General features: G+C 43.8%; 1 protein-coding gene across 1 annotated transcript in view; it reads left to right on the top strand.

Moving 5' to 3' along the window:
- Window positions 1-11,249: 11,249 nt before the first annotated feature.
- Window positions 11,250-22,868, top strand: part of LOC115145035 (neuroligin-1-like) — an 80,870-nt gene continuing 69,251 nt past the window's right edge. Inside the window, exon 1 of the mRNA XM_065002795.1 lies at window positions 11,250-12,088. Within this exon, the coding sequence (XP_064858867.1) occupies window positions 11,581-12,088 (508 nt within the window). The 5' untranslated portion in view covers window positions 11,250-11,580. The remainder of the gene's footprint in view (window positions 12,089-22,868) is intronic.

A 22,868-nucleotide genomic window follows, 5' to 3' on the forward strand; every position in this document is an offset into this window, starting at 1 on the left:
CAGCGCCGCGGTCAAAACTCCACTTCCCTCCTCTCCACATCTGCTGGAGTGAAAGGACCTCTCAGTCAATTGATCAGAGTCCTGCTGCTCTAAAGGTGAGAGAGAGCTGGGCCATAGAAGCGCTCACACATTCCAATTCAGCCCACTTAGGCTCTGTGTTTGCACATAGACACCTGTCCTTCCTCTCAGGAGGGTGACTTTTAAAGCCAGAGCAGAGTGAAAAAATAATGGATTAATATTCTGTTGAGAATAAACTGCTCAAACGACCCACTGAAAAGATTGGCGTTGAAATGTATAGCGGCCGTTGTACGGGGCTCTCTGACCAATTCTGCTATTTTGTGTGTTTTTTTGCGCTGATCTTAGTTTTTTGGTACATAACGTTTCCGCCATTGTTTCCTAGGATCGAAAATAGCTTTTGGACATCGGAACAGCAATCACTAACCTCGATTTCAATGAAAATGTCTACCTCAGTGAGTAAGATGCGCAGGACATACTGCTCAACACGGGCCAGGCCCTTATCCTCGAAACTCGGAAGAGAAAGAGACAGCAATTTAGAGACCGACATGCGGGCACCCTGATGAAACTACAGTGGCAAGGAAGTAAACCGCCTCTACCCTCTTTTGTATTGGCGAATGTACAATCACTGGAGAACAAACTGTATGAGCTCCGTTCGAGAATTGAACCTGAACAACTGTAATATCCTATGTTTGTCGGAAACTTGGCTAAACAAGGACATGGATAATATTCTAGCTGGTTTTTCTATGCATTGGCAGGACAAAATGGGACCGTCGGGTAAGCTCAAGGAGGGTGGTGTTTCTCTCTTTCTTAATAACTGTCATGTCCTGACCTTAGTTCATTTTTTATGTCTCTACTTTAGGATGGTCAGGGCGTGAGTTGGGGTGGGAATTCTATGTTTTGTTCTATATTTTGTATTTCTGGTTTTGGCCTGGCATGGTTCCCAATCAGAGACAGCTGTCAATCGAACCATACTTAGGCTGTTTTCCCACTATGGGTTGTGGGTAGTTGTTTTCTGTCTTTGTATTAGTTACCAGACGGAACTGTTTCGGTTGTTCTTTTTGTTTACTTTGTATTGTAGTGTTCAGTTTAATAAAATTACGAACACTTACCACGCTGCATATTGGTCCGATCCTTCCTACTCCTCCTCAGAAGAGGAGAAAAACCGTTACAATAACAGCTGATGCACTCTAATATTCATTTGTTGGATGCAAATTTGTTGGATGGATTTGCTGTTTTTTTGGGTTGTGTTTCAGATTACTTTGTGCTCAATAGAAATTACAAGAGGGGTTTAATAAATGTAAATGCATTTGGATGCTACCATGATTACGGATAATCCTACATTAATTGTGAATAATGATGAGTGAGAAAGTTACAGACTCACAAATATCATTATCTACTATTCATTCAGGATTGTCCGTAATCATGGTAGCATCCACATTCATGTAGAAGTGTTGAGAAACATATTCTATTCTTATTTACAATAAAAGTGACTACAAAATGACACAATGCATTATTTACCTTTAATTTCTACGGGGCATAAAATAATCTGAAACACAAGTTTGTAGAGTCACAAGCTTGATGTAGCCACTGCGTGCTATGAATATGGGACCAAATACTAAACTTTTTACTACTTAAATGTACATAAGGGAATTTGTCCCAATACTTTGGCCCCCTAAAACGGAGGGACTATGTACAAAAAGTGCCGTCCTTTCTAAACGGTTCACCCGATATGGATGAAAATACCCCCAAATTAAAGCTGACAGTCGTCATGTTCATTGCATCAATTTAAATTCCAAAGTTATCGTTACTCATTGTGTATCTATTACGTGTTTTCCTTTTCCATCATTTCTCTATTTTCTTTCTCTCTGCATTGTTGGGAAGGGCCCTTAAGTAAGCATGTCACTGTTAGTCTACACCTGTTTACGAAGCTAGCACAGACTGGAATATGTTCCAGGACTCATCCAATGGCATTGAGGAGTTTAACCACATCAGTCACCAACGTCGTCCCCACAGTGAAGTGGTTTTGACCACTTGGACAAAAGGAACACTTACATGATAATGCTGTTTAACACCATAGTGCCCTCCAAGCTCATCACTAAACTAAGGACCCTGGGACTGAACTTCCCTTGCAACCGGATCCTGGACTTCCTGACGGGACACCCCAGGTGATGAGGGTAGGCAACAACACCCGCCATGCTGACCCTCAACACAGGGGCCCTTCAGGAGGGCTTTTGTCCTTTCCTGTACTCCCTGTTCACCCACAACCACGCACAACTCCAACACCATCATTACATTTGTTGATGACACAACAGCGGCAGGCCTGATCACAGATGACGATGAGCCTATAGGGAGGAGGTCAGAGACCTGACAGTGTGGTGCCAGACCAACATTCTCTCCCTCAATGTTAACAAGACAAAGGAACTGATCGTGGACTCCAGGAAATGGAGGGCCGAGTACTCTCCCATTCACATCAACAGGGCTATAATGGATCGGGTCAAGAGCTTCCAGTTCCTCTGTGTCCACATCACTAAGGATATATCATTGTCCAAACACACCAACACAGTCGTGAAGGGGGCACAACAATGCCCTTTCCCTCTCGGGAGGCTGAAAAGATTTGGCATGGCTGGAGTGGTGTAAAGCTCACTGGCCCCTTAGTTCCAGTGAAGGGAAATCTTCACGCTAACTTTGTGGCGACAGTTTGGGGGAAGGCCCTTTCCTGTTTCAGCATGGCAATGACCCCATGCACAAAGCAAGGTCCAAACATAAATCGATCAGTGTGGAATAACTTGACTGGCCTCCACAGAGAGCCCTGACCTCAACCCAATCAAACACCTTTGGGGATTAATTGGAACTCCGACTGCAAGCCAGGCCTAATCGCCCAACATCAGTGCCCGACCTCACTACTGCTCTTGTGGTTGAATGGAAGCAAGTCTCCACAGCAATGTTTCAACATCTAGTGGAATGCTTCCCAGAAGAGTGGAGGCTTTTATTTCAGCAAACAGGGGACCAACTCCATATTAATGCCCATGATTTTGGAATGAGATGTTCGACGAGCATAATTTTGGTAATGTATTGTAGTTAGTTAAATAGCTACCTGGACTATCTGCATTGACCCTTTTTGCACAAACTTCTTTGACTCATCACATATGCTGCTGCTATTGTTTATCATCTGTCACTTTAATCCTAGTTGTACATACAGTGAACTCCAAAAGTATTGGGACAGTAACACATTTATGGCAGAGGGGATTGTATGTGGCCCAGTACATCACTGGAGCTGAGCTTCCTGCCATCCAGGACCACCAACAACAAAATTCACTCTCCCAATACTTTTGGAGCTTACTGTATCTACCTCAAGTACCTTTTACCCCACCTTTTAATCGACTCGGCATTGGTCCCCCTTGTATATAGCCAAGTTATTGTTACTCATTGTGTATCTATTATTACGTGTTTTCCATAACTTCTCTATTTTCTTTCTCTCTGGAAGTAAACATTTCACTGTTAGTCCACACCTGCTTTTTTTTTTTTACGAAGCATGTGACTAATACATTTTGATTTCATATGATTTGACTGAAGTTTTGCCTCGTTTATATCTCGTAAAGAAAGTTTTGCCCTCTATTTTTGCCCATTAAGAAACCAAACCCAAGTTTGAGTCCCACCAGGGGAAACTAGTAGAGAGCAGGTTCTGTGTTTACTCTCCCCAGCTCACAGGCTTGGCCCTTGAGGGCATCCAAGTCCCCCATGAGATCTGCGGTAAGTAACTAATTATTGCTTTTGATGTAAACCAATTTGAGGAGGACCCCTGGATCCTAGGGGTGGGCTAAAGTGGAGCCGTAAGATCTGTGTACCCCAGGAGAGCAGAGCTGGGGAGAGCCCGCTCCATTTGCATTACGGTAAAATATAATCTAATAGTGGAGTTTATCATTTTTCTAAATGTATGATAATGACTTTCCCAAATACACTCCTGATCAGGCCTGGTCTCTGTGCCCTGAAGTGAGAGAGTGGGAGGTAGTGTTTCTCACTGAGCACAGGGACTCTCGGAGAGCAGCCAGGAAGCTTTTCCATTTTTATTTTTTCACGCCAAACTGGTGCTTCAGCTGTGACCCCTGGCAAGAAGACACAAAGATGGCAGCCAGGTGAACCAAGTGGAGGGGAAAAACAGATGCCCTCCCACACAGCCATTCAGCCACAGCCATTTAGAAAGCTAAATACAGTCAGGCTCTAACAAGGGCTGTGATCAGCATCACAATGCTGATCACAGCCCCTGCCAATGCCACCCCTACTCGCATCCTGCCCATGTCTTTCTCAATTGATTGTGTTATCAACTTGTATTCCCTTTTCTTGCATTGTTTTGTTTGGCTGTTCTTCCAATATTTTGTGAACACACATGAAATGCACTTAACAAATAAACTTGATTTGATGAGAGAATTGACCTGATAAGCTAAGTAGAAGCACACATGGAGCTGTCCAGTTATGATGCTCTTCAGCCTCCTGGTAAACAGTGTGAAGTGGGGATGTGAGACCAGAGGAGGAGGTTTCCTTGAGGGGGCCAATGAAGGCTAAGGGGGTAGTGTATGTAGGCTGCAGTGTGCAGTGTGATGCAGGACTTGGCTGGGGCAGCTGCAGACGCTGGGAGTAGAGCAGGATGAATAATGCACAGCCGCGTCACCCCTGTCGTCATGCACCTCAGTGCTCCGCCACAGGCCACAGACATGTGCTGGGCACTGCACGTCATGTGTATATGTGTGTGCGTGTAGTTTTTGTGCAGTGTGTCTGTGTGTGTGTGTTCAGAGTGAAGCGCTCATAGCTTGCTGTTACATTTGAACTCCTCCATGTTCCCAGCTCCAGAGCACTGAGAGTTGATGTGACATGACAGCACGCGAGAACCTGCTAGAGTCAGAGGGACTTAAGCAGTAAATTGGAATTTGTTAACTGTCATTAGCCATAATTTAGATGGTAGCAATGGTCAAAAACCCAAATGGTGGATACTACTACTATTACAATACTACTGCTACCGCTGCTACCATTTGTAATGGATGATAGCATTGGTGTAAGCGTTCTATCATTTTTTGTTAGTAGCACAAATATTGTTGCCGGTAATTTGTACTATGATCAGAATTGTTTCTTCATCATAATTTCCTTCTGCATTTAGATTGCAGATTTCTTCTTATTCATGCGTGAATACCAGACTTATTCGATTGCCAGCAGCATACCATCCTGCATACCACTGCTGGCTTGCTTCTGAAGCTAAGCAGGGTTGGTCCTGGTCAGTCCCTAGATGAGAGACCAGGTGCTGCTGGAAGTGGTGTTGGAGGGCCAGTATGAGGCACTCTTTCCTCTGGTCTAAAAAACATCACAATGCCCCAGGGCAGTGATTGGGGACGGTGCTGTCTTTCGGATGGGATGTTAAATGAGTGTCCTGACTCTCTGAGGTCGTTAAAGATCCCATGGCACTTGTTGTAAGAGTAGGGGTGTTAACCCCAGTTTCCTGACTAAATTCCCAATCTGGCCCTCAAACAGTCACCTATTAATCCCCAGTTTACAATTGGCTCATTCATCCCCCTCCTCTCCCCTGTAACTATTCCCCAGGTTGTTGCTGTAAATGAGAACGTGTTCTCAGTCAACTTACCTGGTAAAATAATGGATAAAAAAAATCTAAAAAATCAGTCTTTAATAACCCAAGCCTTGGGATTTCCCCCAGCTTGTGGAGACAGGCCTCAGTAGAGCTGCTGCAGTCAAGTCTAGTTACCATTTACCTCACAATGTGACTGACACATTTTACTAAAGGGTGGTGATACAATGGGCATTGTCTCAAACAGCGCTTCGTTTTTTGATGAGTGCCAAGGAGAATTCCGACTTGTGTTCTTTAAATCACAGCAACGTCCCACTGTCACACCACAAAGTCCACAAATCACAGCAGGCGGACCTGCTGGCTAATCATATCCACTGAAATAGTCATAAGCAGCTGACTACAAATTCCCCAAAAGCCTTCCTGGAGGTGAAATGAGATCATTAATGTCAGCGGTAGCTCGCATGGAAGTAAACCACACAGTGATGGAAGGTTTAGTCTGTTGACTGACTGCCGGCATAACTCTACTTTGTGCCCATATGTTCTCTACTTTTGACAGCTTGGGCTGAAATAATAGGCCGTTTGTTTTCCAGAGTACACCTCTATATAATCGGGGACCTTCCAATGGCTCCTATTTGGGAAATGTGCTGAACCTCATTAAATGCTCTTCCTCTAACATCGTCTCTCAGTCTATGTATATCCATGCCTCATCTGTGGTATTTTGCCACCCTGTAGACCCGTCAGTAAATTAATAGGGTAATAAATACTGTGGTGATGACGTATTGTGATGCATCAGGTACATATTGTCTATAACTGAAGAAAGAAAAAGCGTAGTTCTGCAATGTATTAAGTCATAACATTGCTTCCCATTGCAATGCTTCCTATTTCAGCATTGGAACTTGGCTGCAGGGTCCCTGAGTGGGTTAGTGATTTGACTCACACTGGGACAAGTCCCCGCGGGGGATCTGCATGACGGATGCCTTGCCATAAACTCTGGGAAAGAAACAACAAATAAACATGGAAAAAACTTAGTTGGAAAAACAGGATGATAAATGAGTGACTCCACATGCAAAATAAATGGCAAGGCTTGATTTCATAGATCACCTCTTTCTGCTTGATCTGCTGAGCTTATTATGGTAGGGTTCTTAAGCAGGGGATTTTCAAAGGATTTGTTAAATGGATATCCTGGCCACGTGTGAAATTTGTTCTCAACACCTGGAAGAGTTTAATCACATACAGAAAGCATTGAAATTGGAGGCAAAGTTGCAACCATTTTCTGTCCCCATTTGTAGGATAAGGTAGGACAATGGATTGAGAATGAATTGTCTCGAAGGAAAACATGCAAATACAGTATAGTATTGGATTGTATTTTTGTTTCACTTGATTGAAATTGCATCATGGTGACACTTCTGTTATGCTGTAGGTATGAGACAGATATTACAGGGTGTTTAAGGTAGCTACCGTAGGGTTATACCCAGTGGTATGTGTATGTTACCACCCCTGAGAGATTTAGCTTTGGGAGACACCTCACTAAACTCCTCTCAGCATAGGCCTGTTTGAGTTAGATTGTTGTAAAGATTAAAGGCCACAATCAAATCTCATCCTCTGCGCACACTCATTCACTTAATCTCCCTCACACCACTCACACCGTGCAGCACAATAATGTTACCAAATTCTGTTTTGCTCCGACAAGCCAGCAATCATCGCTCGAGCCAAACCTAGCCCCTCCTGGACTGAAAAAAAGAGTTCAGATTAGAGCCAACACCTTGGATTTCATTTGCCTGTCTGCAGTCTAAATATTTGGCTGGTGTGTCAGAGATGACAAGGCTTGTGGCGAGGCTCATGTGCAGTTTTTCTTAGACGCCCCATTGTAAAAACCTCACAGTAGTTTTATAGTCTCATTAACAATACAGTACACAATCAATGCTGGAGGTTTTTCATTTAATTCTGTTTATCTGTTTGCCTAATTATTCCAGAACGCAGAGTGCTTTGCATTTGTTTGCATGCATACCATTTGTACGCCTCTGTCAATAGATGTGATTTGTTTTAAAAGATGGTTTTGTTGTGAGGGTTGAAGTGAGAGTGATGACAATAATTAATATGTTTGGCTATAGACAAAATAGAAATGACTGCAAATATTACCATTGGGCACAAAAGGACATCTAATCTGCAGTGACTGGGATGGTTTGAAACTCAGAGGACTGCCAAACTCCTTCAACGCAGAGCTTTTAATTTATATTTAGTATGAGATATATATAGCTCTGTCCCAAACCCTGTATTCTTGTATATTCACACACACACACACACACACACACACACACACACACACACACACACACACACACACACACACACACACACACACACACACACACACACACACACACACACACACACACACACACACACACACTAGTTTACTTAGGTCTACAGGAGGACCAATAAACCATTGGGTCTGCTTAAGCAACCTAAGTGCTTCTTTCAACATGCCCACAGCTACAGCTGCTATACAAAAATGCATGTGCTTAGTGTCTTAGGATTGTTGGTTGTTAGTATCACTTCATCTCCTCATGGTGTCAACCTTACTTCACCCCTGCGCCACTCATTTAAAAGTCACATAGTACAGGATTACTACATGACACTGTATAATCTCCACTCCGGATGCTGATGTCTCTATGTCTTGGTCTGTCTCTCAATGATGTGCCTGTTCTGCTTCTGTCTGTGACTGTGAATCTGTGTCTGTGTGTGGCGGACCCGGTACAGTAATATTGAGGACAAGCGTCCCATTGTGGGAGGACATAAACCTGCTTTGTGTTGCGCTGGGAGATCTGGCGCTGGGTTCATGTGCTGGACCAAATGAATGGCTGATCTGAATCCGCTTTACACTGGCTTCACTGGGAGAAAGAAAGAGATAGAGAGAGAAAGACAGTCTCTTCTAGTTATAAACCAATCTCCCATTCCTCCTTGTTTTCTATAGAGGAGGATAAATATATAGCTACAGTTGAAGTCGGAAGTTTGCATATACCTTAGCCAAATATATTTAAACTCTTTTTCACAATTACTGACATTTAATCCTAGTAAATATTCCCTGTTTTAGGTCAGTTAGGATCACCACTTTATTATAAGAATGTGAAATGTCAGAATAATAGTAGATCGAATGATTCATTTCATCATTTATTTATTTCATCACATTCCCAGTGGGTCAGAAGTTTACTCAATTAGTATTTAATAGCATTCCCTTTAAGTTGTTTAACTTGGGTTAAACATTTCGGCTAGCCTTCCACAGGCTTCCCACAATAGGTTGGGTGAATTTTGGCCCATTCCTCCTGACAGAGCTGGTGTAACTGAGTCAGGTTTGTAGGCCTCCTTGCTCACACACACATTTTCAGTTCTGCCCACAATTTTTCTATTGGATTGAGGTCAGTGCTTTGTAATGGCCACTCCAATACCTTGACTTTGTTGTCCTTAAGCCATTTTGCCACAACTTTGGGAGTATGCTTGGGGTCATTATCCATTTGGAAGACCCATTTGCGACCAAGCTTTAACTTCCTGACTGATGTCTTGAGATGTTGCTTCAATATATCCACATATTTTTCCTACCTCATGATGCCATCTATTTTGTGAAGTGCACCGGTCCCTCCTGCAGCAAAGCACCCCCACAACATGATGCTGCCACCCCCGTGCTTCACGGTTGGGATGGTGTTCTTCGGCTTGTAAGCCTCCCCTTTTTTCTCCAAACATAACGATGGTTATTATGGCCAAACAGTTCTATTTTTGTTTTATCAGACCAGAAGACATTTCTCCAAAAAGTATGTGCAGTTGCAAACCGTAGACTGGCTTTTTATGGCGGTTTTGGAGGAGATGCTTTTTCCTTGCTGAGCGTCCTTTTAGGTTATGTCGAAATAGGACTTGTTTTAACTGTGGGTATAGATACTTTTGTACCTGTTTCCTCCAGCATCTTCACAAGGTCCTTTGCTGTTGTTCTGGGATTGATTTGCACTTCTCGCACCAAAGTACTTCATCTCTAGGAGACAGAACGCGTCTCCTTCCTGAGCGGTATGACGGCTGCGTGGTCCCATGGTGTTTATACTTGCGTACTATTGTTGGTACAGGTCTACAATTTTTCTTCTGAGGTCTTGGCTGATTTATGTTGATTTTCCCATGATGTCAAGCAAAGATGCACTTAGTTTGAAGGTAGGCCTTGAAATACATCCAAAGGTACACCTCCAATAGATTCAAATGATGTAATTTAGCCTATCAGAAGCTTCTAAAGCCATGATATCATTTTCTGGAATTTTCCAAGCTGTTTAAAAGCACAGTCAACTTAGTGTATGTAAACTTCTGACCCACTGGAATTGTGATACAGTGAATTATAAGTGAAATGATCTGTCTCTAAACAATTGTTGGAAAAATGACTTGTTTCATGCACAAAGTAGATGTCCTAGCCGACGTGCCAAAACTATAGTTTTTTAACAAGAAATTTGAGTGGTTGAAAACTAGTTTTAATGACTCCAACCTAAGTGTATGTAAACTTCTGACTTCAACTGTATATGTTTTGTGTACCGTACTGTATGGTTGAAAAGTCTCTCCTCAATCCATTTGGAAGTAGTCAGTTCAAGGGGCAATCTGCAGTTGCCACATCAATTTTTGGACTTATAAATGAATGATAAATACCCATTGAATCTTGTAGCATATCACTTATAACAGCCTCACATGAGAGTATTTCAACTGTCATTCCCCATCAGGAACCAAAATAACAGCTTGTTTTACTCCAGTGTTTGTAAACAAAGTAAATGTAAACCATCTCTGTACTGGATCAACAACTAGATTCAGCCGTGGCCCCAAACTTGTCTTGAGCGGATGGTCAGGGAGCCGGAACATAATTACAAATCATTTGAATGCAAATAAACCGCAAGAAGCCCCAACAAATATAATTTTTTGACTAAAACATAATCATTTCAAACCTTGCTTACATTTGTATTCAATCACATATAACTCACTAGTGTGCGTGGGAATACGTTGGAACAGATATCCAAAGGTAAAATCACTTGGAGCTGATTTGCTGGTGTTTTTACAGTTTTATGTCCAACAACAACAACAACAACAACAACAACTAAATATATATATATTTGACCTCAAAGCTTGGTTTTCAGCTTTATTTGTTATTCATCTGAGCATATTTCCTTCGTTATGATCCCTTCTTGTTGAGTAAACATGTTTAAAGTGTGCTCTAGTCATACGAATGCGGCTGCTCTATTTTTTTTATGTTTCCATAGAAATACTGTCAAAAACTGAATAGTGTATTTTTGTCCCCCACCATGTGTCTGCTCCTGCTCTGGCTGAGAAGTGTCTATGAGATGTGTCATTACATTATAAACAAATAAGATTTCTTTCTCTCTATGAAACATGATCGTCTTAATTCTCCCTCCCAGGTCTGGAGGAGGAGGAGGGATCCCATAACTAGTACAGTACCTAGTCACTCAGTCAGTCTGCTTGCACATGATTGATGAAGTGTCACTAGGCAGACTGTGATTGCCCTGTGCTCTGCTTGATGGGAACATCCAGATTGTAACAGCCAATAAAGCCCTGCTCTGTTCATATTTCTTCCCTTTACCTTAGCACTAATGAATTATTTTTTATTTCCTGCAGGATATAGACCTACGCACTGACTGGAGTTGATTTATCTGTGGACGACCTGCTGCAAATGGCTGCCCTGCCTGTGTCGCCAGGATGGACAACAGGATTGTCAATAGGATGCGGCCTGAAAAATATCGGCAAGTGAAGATGTCACCTCCGCCAGTGTGAAATCAATGGGGGATACTTGCCATGCGAAGAGCCTTTGAAAGTTTTGACAGCCGCGTGTTTGGGAGGCCTGATACTTTGCCTTTGATTGTACCCCTTCCTGCGAGTGGATCTAAAGTGGATTGTTGCTGCTAGCGCTGTGCTGTGATTAGCCCCTTTAGTGTGTGTGTGTCTACTGGTGTGGCAGAGGGAGCATGCCCCTGCAGAGACCTGGCTGTCTGAAGCTGTACCCTGCCTGGAGGGCCATGCAGCCCCGGCTGGGTGTAGGCCTGGGTCTGGGCCTGGACCTCACCTTCCTGCTGTGGATACTGAGCCTAGCACAGCAGGCCCTTGTCACGGCCTCTCAGAAACTGGACGAGACGGACCCCGTGGTCACCACCGTCTACGGCAAACTGAGGGGCGTCAAGAAGGAGCTCAACAATGAGATCCTGGGACCCGTCATCCAGTTCCTGGGGGTGCCTTATGCCGCACCCCCCACGGGCGAGAGGCGCTTCCAGCCCCCAGAGCCACCCATCTTTTGGCCGGAGGTCCGCAACGCTACGCAGTTCGCCCCGGTCTGCCCCCAGACCATCGTGGAGGGGCGTCTGCCGGACGTCATGCTGCCTGTGTGGTTTACTAACAACCTGGAGATAGTGTCTTCCTACGTACAGGACCAGAGCGAGGACTGCCTTTTCTTAAACATATATGTTCCCACTGAGGATGGTGAGTTAATAGCCAGACCAAAAGGGAAAACAGACCTAAACCAACAACCTCTTTTTAAATATATTCCTGTCTGTTTGCTGACAACAGAGTGAGAAAAGCATGACCTTTGCATGTTTACGTGCATGACACTGCTTTTATGTATGTTACTGTGTACGTGTGTGTGCCAAAGTTTATGTGTGCCTCTGTATGTGTGTGAGTGTATGTGTGTGTGTGTATGTGTGTGTGTGCCTCTATGTGTGTGTGTGTGTGTTTGTGTGTGTGTGTGCGTGTGTGAGTGTGTGTGTGTGTGCGTGTGTGAGTTTGTGTGTGCATGTGTGTGTGAGTTTGTGTGTGAGTTTGTGTGTGTGTGTGTGTGTGTGTGTGTGTGTGTGTGTGTGTGTGTGTGTGTGTGTGTGTGTGTGTGAGTGAGTGAGTGTGTGAGTTTGTGTGTGCATGTGTTTGTGAGTTTGTGTGTGAGTGACTGAGTGTGTGAGTTTGTGTGTGCATGTGTTTGTGAGTTTGTGTGTGAGTGAGTGAGTGAGTGAGTGAGTGAGTGAGTGAGTGAGTGAGTGTGCGGCTGTTCATTAGTCTCCTGATCCCTCCACCCACATGCACATCGTCCTGTCCACCACAGCATGTCCATTCAGGTGAGACTGGTTCCTCCCTTCTTTCTCCTCTTCTCATCCTCTTCCTCCTCTTCCTCCTCCCCCTCCTCCTCACTCCTGACTGACAGTGGCTCATCATCTGTCCATTGTGTGTAGGCACAATGAATAGAGCTCATCAAGGAAGAAGCTCATGTAAATAATGATTATTGATTGATTCACTGACTTATTGATTCATGAACTAAGCCAATAAGAGCAACTCTCTTTGTTAACTCATTTTTCCTTCCTCAGCAGTCAGATAGTGGTGTTGCATGCTCCAACTGTCCTTAATGGAGCTCCATGTTATTTTTTAGTCTTCTATTCATTTTACAGTAAAAAGAATATCCAAGGAATGTGCCAGGAAACCGGGCAAGAAAATATGTAGACAAGGAGGTATGTATGCACTGGAATAAATAACACAGAAAACAGAGAAGGGCCCCAAAAAAGCCAGCTGCATGGGGCCACAGAGAGAGGAGTCTCTCCTCCCCAGGCAGCACACTACCAAGAGGAGAGGAGATGGGGCACTCTGATTGGCTGCCAGGTCCTAGGTCAGAGAGTCTCCTGTAATTGATGACATGTGTGAGGAGTTAACTGTGGGGGACGACGTCCACTCTTAAATTAGATGGGCGCACGGTGAACTTGCAGAGTCTAATCTCAATTAAAAGGGATGGTATCCCTGTTCCATTGGCTTGATCTGGCTGTATCGATCATGGCTTCATCAAGATAATGTCCTCTAGGCTCCCTCCCTCCCCACTCCTCCCTCTCCTTCCTTCTCTCCCTCTCTTCTGCTGGTTGGCAGAGTGGCAGTTCATTGTGCCTCTCAGGGCCGGTGACAGTGCCCTTGATAAGGCTTGTGGTGTTAATGCAGCCACTCTGGCAGGCAGGGAGCACTCATTAAACATCCTCTCTCTGTGTCCTCTCTCTCCTCTCTTCTGAGTGACACACACACAGGGCAGGGCAACCCCTCTCCAACCCTCCTCCCCTTCGTTGATCTAGTCACACATATAGTATTTTTGTGAACATATAGCTCCAATCTCTTTAAGAGGTGTATATACTTAATTTACCCTTACTAACTAATCCTGTCATAACATGCCCCCTCTCTCCCTGTTCGTCCTTGCCTTACCATTTGACCTCCCTTCCTGCCAGTCAGAGCTACCATGTTGACCCCCACCCCCACCCTTCCACTTAACAGAGAAATGAGAGTATGACAGATTTCACATGACCCCTCCCATGTGATACAGCAAGTGCAGGCCATGAAGTGGCTGATAACACCTTTTAATATTTCATATTTTTAATGCTCACTTTATGATGTAAAAAACTTACAATGAACATGTTACTGTGTTTTGCCACATTGTCTATCCAAGTGTTCTTATTGCCTACAAATACATTTAGACCTCAGTGACATCAGTAATGCAGTAAAGAGTCATGTTTTGTTAGTAGGCTATTTATCATAATTCCAGCCCACATTGTTAATAGGATTTCAACTTTACAGATGAGGATTTCTCAGTCACATTGATAGTTACAGAGGAGAGCTAGTTCACCCTCTATATCCTCTGTAATACTGCAGAGCTTTTTAGTTATGGTTGGTATTCATTCAATATTCTGTTCCTTTGGGCACATTTGAAGCTGGGTGTTTGGTGGTAATTCAGGTTAAACTGTGATAATGTGGTCCTTCTACATGAGTGCATCTTTTGATCCATTGATATTCAAACATAGAAGATATGCCACTCTGCATGAATGTCTTTGATGTGGAAGTAATTTGCAGCAGCATTTTGACTTAACATAAGTGTTATGCAATATTATGATTTGCCAGCTCTCATCTGTCAGAATAGGACATGAACACATACTACCCATCCACTAAGATATCAGTTAAGATATTAGTTAGCTTGTTCTTGGAATTTGCGTCGACATTGAGGGTACACTCTTCCAAAGAAAAGGTGCTATATAGAACCGAAAATAGTTATTTGGTTGTCCCCATAGGAGAACCCTTGGAAGAACCCTCTTGGTTCCAGATAAAACTATTTTAGGTTCCATACAGAACCGTTTCCACAGAGGGGAAACCTGTTGGAACCCTTTTTTCGAAGAGTATACTACAGAGCTGATTTAGAATGAATCTGTGTAGTTGGGGAAAGTTGGTGAAGCTTAAATGAAGCTCTTTCTGCCAGCTCTATAATCGGTTTGAACATGGATTCTATGAGCCGCTGTTCATTTGTTACAATGACACACAGCGGAGCACTTCGGCTGCATGAGTTTTAAAAAAGCTTCCAAAGTTAGTAACTACCACATTTAAATTTCAGACTTGATTTGCCCTAGTGAAAAATGTATCAACCCCTACTAAAAATGTCCATTAATTATAATCCACATAATAATTCACATTTCCTGTTGCTGCAGGATTATTTCCCCCCTGTAGCAAACTGTCTCAAATGAAGATCCTACATCTGTAGTAAGTCTGCAGTACTCCAAATAACTGAAACCCAGTGTAGTTAGTAGTGTTATCATGATGGCAGTTTTACACATAGCATTGGTCGCTCCAGCGGGGTACATAGTTGCCCTTAGCACTATTTGGTACTTCTCAGTTGACACAGAACCCCCCTCCCCCACCTCCCTCAGTCCTCTTTCCATTTATGAGGCCTCGTCCCAGTTTTGTAATGGTTGAAGGGGGCTCCTGGGGGAGGTGCAGGGCCTCACACGGAGGCAGGAATAGATTTTTACAGCTTCAATACATTTCCAGCATTCTCCCCACTGTGTCTCCGGAGAGAAGCTGTCTGTAAAACCTGGGCTAAATTTCTGTCTGTTTTTGAGGTGTGCTGTAACTTTGTTCATGTGGGCTGAAGTACTATAGTATGTGTGGGTGAGTGAATGTGTATGATTGTCTGTTTGTGTGTGTGTGTGTGTGTGTGTGTGTGTGTGTGTGTGTGTGTGTGTGTGTGTGTGTGTGTGTGTGTGTGTGTGTGTGTGTGTGTGTGTGGTTGGACATATTGGTGTTACCATGCATTTCAGCCTTTTGTCTGTAGGAGAGAGAGAAAGCACCAGACTTGTGTGTGTGTGTGTGTGTTTGTGCAGGACGTGGGTGTGCATGTGTAGACTTTTCTGAACACTTACAAATTGCCTTGCTCTCTCTCAGGAAATCAGAGATTAATTATTCTAGTGGCGATTGTAAAAATCACCTGTAGTTTGTGCTAAGTGTATTACATTTTAACAGAAGTTTACAATGGTGGGCTCAGCATTTTGAAATGCAGCTTGCAGAATAAAAATCAGGCCGTGAGTGAAGGAATTATAGCTTGGTAGAGTGTGGAAAGACCCTATATGTTATTCATGTTGGATTGGAGTCTCTCGGAGGACTGCAGGGTATGATGTGTTTGCACATGAACTGCATGGTATGATGTGTGTGCACATGGAATGCAGGGTATGATATGTGTGCACATGGACTGCAGGGTATGATATGTGTGCACATGGACTGCAGGGTATGATATGTGTGCACATGGACTGCAGGGTATGATGTGTGTGCACATGGACTGCAGGGTATGATATGTGTGCACATGGACTGCAGGGTATGATGTGTGTGCACATGGACTGCAGGGTATGATATGTATGCACATGGACTGCAGGGTATGATATGTGTGCACATGAACTGCAGGGTATGATGTGTTTGCACATGAACTGCAGGGTATGATATGTGTGCACATGGACTGCAGGGTATGATATGTGTGCACATGGACTGCAGGGTATGATATGTGTGCACATGGACTGCAGGGTATGATGTGTGTGCACATGGACTGCAGGGTATGATATGTGTGCACATGGACTGCAGGGTATGATATGTGTGCACATGGACTGCAGGGTATGATATGTGTGCACATGGACTGCAGGGTATGATATGTGTGCACATGGACTGCAGGGTATGATATGTGTGCACATGGACTGCAGGGTATGATATGTGTGCACATGGACTGCAGGCTATGATATGTGTGCACATGGACTGCAGGGTATGATATGTGTGCACATGGACGCAGGGTATGATGTGTGTGCACATGGACTGCAGGGTATGATGTGTTTGCACATGAACTGCAGGGTATGATGTGTGTGCACATACACATGGTTTTATCCACTGTGTTATAAGTATGTGAGTCGTGGGGACTGCTCTGTAGATTTAGCAAGGTGCCTCCAGACAATATTTGTGGGAAATCGAATCCGTTAATTTTCAATTGATCGATCGTGATTTCAATACTGAGAGGCACTTTTCAATCTGAAAAAGTAATATCTCACTTGGTTCTGAAGGCTCCATGCTCTCTCCCCGAGTTTCCATCAACTGAGGTATGAAAACGTTGATTGGAAATTCTCCCCTGATCTTTTATGCTGCAGCAGGAAGAATGGTGGCTGAAACATGTACTATTGTTGTAAGGCTGAGAGCTCGGTACAGATGGCATTCCAAGGTGCCAGTGTTGATAACTACAGCTAACTATGAATGACAACTGTATTATGAGAAATATAGATGAGTATCTTATGTTTTGAATCTTTAATAAAGGGCATTAAACTGGAGAAAATAGGCTAGACTCATTATACAACTCCTCATGTAGTCGGGAAACAATGGCAAACAACAAACCTAATATTGCTTTCCGTACTGTTCATTTCTCAGAAATTATATTTTGCTGCAGTATGAAATGAATTGCATTTCAAATATGCTGTTGGAACAACACATATTGCTGCTGAGAAGTAACAGCTTTTTGCTGTAGTTTCAATTTCATATTTGCAGCCATTCTTTATGGGCGTTTGCAAAAATGTCCTTACACTATGTAATGCATGAGGCCATTTGTTACAATGATGATGGAGAAAATTCAACAATGACATTGCAGTGGGGTAGAGAGGGAAATGTTTGTTTTGCTTCAAGCAAGCAGTGTCAATAGTTATAGTGTTGATGCACAGACACGCAAACCCTTGCAAACCCTTGCACTTTTACACATGCTAACATGTTCAGAGCAGTAGGCTTTGATCCTGTCACTTTTTTGTGATCTCATGGCCTATTCCTTGGAATTCAGAGCAGGGTTGAATAGAGGCTCTTTAAGAAAACACAGGCCCGGATGTGCAATGCTGCAGTGAAGGAGAGAGCGAGGGAGAGAGAGAGAGAGAGAGAGAGAGCGAGAGGGGGAGAGAGAGAGAGAGAGAGAGAGAGAGAGAGAGAGAGAGAGAGAGAGAGAGAGAGAGCGAGAGAGAGAGCCAGAGCCAGAGCCAGTGGGTGATATAATGTTTGGACCGACTTGGTCGGTGGCAGCTGTGATAAATTCTGAAATGCCAATTCACTGCGGCCCATTTTAAAGGGCCAGGACACACTTTAGTTCAGAGCTGCTGTGTGCCTTATTTGACCATTTATTTATCTACATTGGGAAGCTGTTGAACATAATCTTCCTTGACTTACAATCCACTAATTGCCAAAGGACATGTCCGCTTTGTGTCAGAAGACTGGGAGGTTTCACGCAAGTAGAATGGCAATGCCAATGGCAACCTATGATGAAACCTTTTGAACTTGATTTAAAGATAATACAGAATTGAAAAGCGGCTTGTTTGTTGGTTCCGTGACTGATAAAACCCCACAGGGAACCTTTTACTGAATTAGTAGGCTTTATACAGGCCTTGAATTATGGATACCTAGGATTGTATACTAAGGATACCTTGAACTCTACCTGACAGAGGAGATGTGTTTTTTCTATTTGCACTATAGCCCAGAAATGTGTCAATATACATTAACCAATTGCCATTGATAGTTGTACATCAGTTTGAACACATGTAATAGCTGTCAGGATGGCATTTACATAAGTCCACAGCATCAGGCTTTTTTTCTGGCTACCAACTGCACACCCATTCTTGTGATGAGGGAGTATGACATTTGGTTTTAGCCGACTGCCAAGTCACTTTAATTACAGTTTACTCTAAATTGTGGAGCGTTGGATGAAACAGACTGCATGCCGCACTTAGGGGAGGGGGGGAGACAGAGAGAAGGTCTGAGTGACAAGCTGTTGCAGATGGCCACCATGCAGGAGAATCTAAGTAAATGCAGGTTTCACCTTGACTTGACAATGGAAACAGAACATCTGACCCAGAGTGTGTTAATCACTGGGCTCTAATTTTTACCTCCCAGCTGCTTACATCTAGTATTCACCTCATCCTACAGTCTTTCTGTTTACTGTAGTCACACATGAGCAGGAGAAAGGTCATCGGCACACTCTCATTCCCATGAAAACATTTGTAATATTTATGGCCCCCTAACAATTATGTTTAAATTACAGAGAGGTTAGTGCTGGAATAAAAAGTAATAAGATGTCATTTGCACATACAGTCTACCATAAATTATTAGCCTGGAGCCACGTTCTACTGAGGTGCTCCATACCAGAGGGTGTCATTAATAAATGTTTAACCCCAGTAGTTGTCGAGGCGGCTTTGAGATGCCTATTAAAAAGAAGTCCATGGGGATTTGAAATAATTAAGTTCTGTCACCCTGTGTCCACCTGTTTTAATGTTTAATTTCAAACCAAAGTCAGGACTGGTCAAGAATGGTACAGGGGGACTTGAATGCGTCGGAGACCAAGCCACAAATTACCCAGCTCCCAGGTCTCCGATGCTCCCACTCTCCACCAAACATTTCGTTATTGACCTGGAGTTAAAGCCAGTAATTAGTTTCACCAATCCGCGGAAGTGTGACTTATTGGAATTTAAGGCTTCTGCCAGTCAAAGGGATAGCAGATCACTTTCTCCCCTGCCTCGCCATCTCTTACACACTCATATACAGTACACACACACCAATACACCCTGAAGTGTCCAGATACAGTCCACCACAGCAAAATCAATGGTCCTCTTTATCTGCTGTCACTGCCAAGGCTGCAATAGACACCTCAGTGCCTCTAATTAGATGAGAGCTGTCAATAACTCATCACTCCCGTCATTAAGCATATTGGAAACCAGGAAATGGGCCACAGTCATTTTCTTTTCACTGGTTCAGCGACTTGCCACATTGTCCGTCCCCTGACGGTGACAGTGTGCATTGTTGTTATTCCAGGGGTCATTTAATCACAGAGAGTTCATAATGTGTGCAGGCAGGTGGAAATGTAACATGTACTCTGGCAGGTGGCTTCTCCACTGAGCTTGCAGCCAAGCGAAAGGCAAAGGCAAAGGTGATGAATAACGCCGGGGTGGAGGAGTACATTGAGACGATCAGTAAACAGGCAGACTTGGAGAAATCAGGAAAAGCCTGAAGGTCCACAAGCAGTTGAAACTATGAGGAGTTCACCTTGAATAATAATGACCGGGCAGAACCATCAATCCCTGTGGCAGTCGGGCAGTGGCAGGGAGGGAGTGAGGGGGGTAGGGGGAGCTTCAGTATCAGATCGCTGTTAATATTCTGTGTCAACTGTGCAGTCTGCTTACAGCAGAATTGTACGTGGACACAATAGATCATTTAAAGCAAAAAAGAACAAGCAAGATGTCTTATAAGTAAGCTAAAGTAAATCCAGGGCAGAGTATTATACGTATATACGTCACCCCGCTCCTCCGCTCTCTCCACTGGCTTCCAGTTGAAGCTCGCATCCGCTACAAGACCATGGTGCTTGCCTACGGAGCTGTGAGGGGAACGGCACCTCAGTACCTCCAGGCTCTGATCAGGCCCTACACCCAAACAAGGGCACTGCGTTCATCCACCTCTGGCCTGCTCGCCTCCCTACCACTGAGGAAGTACAGTTCCCGCGCAGCCCAGTCAAAACTGTTCGCTGCTCTGGCCCCCCAATGGTGGAACAAACTCCCTCACGACGCCAGGACAGCGGAGTCAATCACCACCTTCCGGAGACACCTGAAACCCCACCTCTTTCAGGAATACCTAGGATAGGATAAAGTAATCCTTCTCACCCCCTCAAAAGATTTAGATGCACTATTGTAAAGTGGCTGTTCCACTGGATGTCTTAAGGTGAACGCACCAATTTGTAAGTCGCTCTGGATAAGAGCGTCTGCTAAATGACTTAAATGTAAATGTAAATGAGTACGACCCTGCCTCACACAGGAAGCAGCGCAGGTCCTAATCCAGGCACTTGTCATCTCCCGTCTGGATTACTGCAACTCGCTGTTGGCTGGGCTCCCTGCCTGTGCCATTAAACCCCTACAACTCATCCAGAACGCCGCAGCCCGTCTGGTGTTCAACCTTCCCAAGTTCTCTCACGTCACCCCGCTCCTCCGCTCTCTCCACTGGCTTCCAGTTGAAGCTCGCATCCGCTACAAGACCATGGTGCTTGCCTACGGAGCTGTGAGGGGAACGGCACCTCAGTACCTCCAGGCTCTGATCAGGCCCTACACCCAAACAAGGGCACTGCGTTCATCCACCTCTGGCCTGCTCGCCTCCCTACCACTGAGGAAGTACAGTTCCCGCGCAGCCCAGTCAAAACTGTTCGCTGCTCTGGCCCCCCAATGGTGGAACAAACTCCCTCACGACGCCAGGACAGCGGAGTCAATCACCACCTTCCGGAGACACCTGAAACCCCACCTCTTTCAGGAATACCTAGGATAGGATAAAGTAATCCTTCTCACCCCCCCTTGAAAGATTTAGATGCACTATTGTAAAGTGGCTGTTCCACTGGATGTCTTAAGGTGAACGCACCAATTTGTAAGTCGCTCTGGATAAGAGCGTCTGCTAAATGACTTAAATGTAAATGTAAATGTAGTATTTGCATCCATTTATTTTCAATAGAGATATTTAATGAGGACACTGTACAAGTCAAATCCCCTCCATCTTCTGCTTTCAAATTGAACAACAGGAATGGCGGCATACTCCAACATTAGATGTACCTTTATGCCTTTCAGCCTATATGTTTGTCAATAATGGATCCAAAGATATTCACCCATGATGAAAGCAGGCGTTTGAAGTCACCAGAGAGAGTTCTTGATAGATTGGAGCTGCTGGACCCGCTGGCAAAGAAACCATTTCTCCATTAATATTCATTCAACAAGTAGACAATCTTATCAAAAAGGGGCAGAGGGGAAAAAACATAAATGTGTTTGATTTTAATAATTAGTACATGACAATGCATGAAACCAAAACTATGACAGATCTATAAAATTTGAAAATATAGTGCATATGGAAAGTATGCAGACCCATTTACTTTTTCCAGATTTTGTTACGTTACAGCCTTATTCTAAAATGGATTTAAAAAATACACAATTCCTCATAAATCTACACACAATACCCCATACTGACAAAGCAAAAACAGTTTGACATTTTTAGAACACCTACTCATTCAAGGGTTTTTCTTTATTTGTACTATTTTCTACATTGTAGAATAATAGTGAAGACATCAAAACTATAAAATAACACATGTAGTAACCAAAAAAGTGTTAAACAAATCAAACTATATTTTATACTTGAGATACTCCGAAGTAGCCACCCTTTGCCTTGATGACAGCTTTGCACACTCTTGTCATTCTACTCAACAAGATTCATGTGGAATGCTTTTCCAACAGTCCTGAAGGAGTTCCCACATATGCAGAGCACTTGTTCGCTGCTTTTCCTTCACTCTGCAGTCCAACTCATCCCAAACCATCTCAACTGGGTTGAGTTCGGGTCATTGTGGAGGCCAGGTTAACAGGACAATGACCCTAAACACACCTCCAGGCTGTGTAAGGGCTATTTGACGAAGAAGTAGAGTGATGGAATGCTGCGCAGTGATGGAGTGGCCTCCACAATCACCCAATCTCAACCCAATTAAGATTGTTTGGGATGAGTTGGACGGCAGAGTGAAGGGAAATCAGCCGATAAGTGTATGTGTCAGCATATGTGGTAACTCCTTCAATACTTTTGGAAAAGCATTCCTTATGAAGCTGGTTGAAAGAATGCCAAGAGTGTGCAAAGCTGTCATCAAGGCAAACGGAGGCTACTTTGAAGAATCTAAAATCTATTTTGATTTGTATAACACTGTCAGGGAGCTAGGAGTTGGTGGGTGCGGAGTCAGGCGCAGGGAGCAGAGGGTTTTGGGTTTCCGTAATTTATTCCGGACAGAACAAGGTCATGCCAAAACAATAGGCGACAAATACTGACCTACCCAAAACAGGACACCAAAACAGTCCAACAAATAAACCAACGCAACCATCCAAACACAGCAGAAAATAAACCCGCACAAAAGCAGGCGGGC

The sequence above is a fragment of the Oncorhynchus nerka genome, linkage group LG17 (assembly GCF_034236695.1).
Source record: "Oncorhynchus nerka isolate Pitt River linkage group LG17, Oner_Uvic_2.0, whole genome shotgun sequence".
Lineage (NCBI taxonomy): Eukaryota > Metazoa > Chordata > Actinopteri > Salmoniformes > Salmonidae > Oncorhynchus > Oncorhynchus nerka.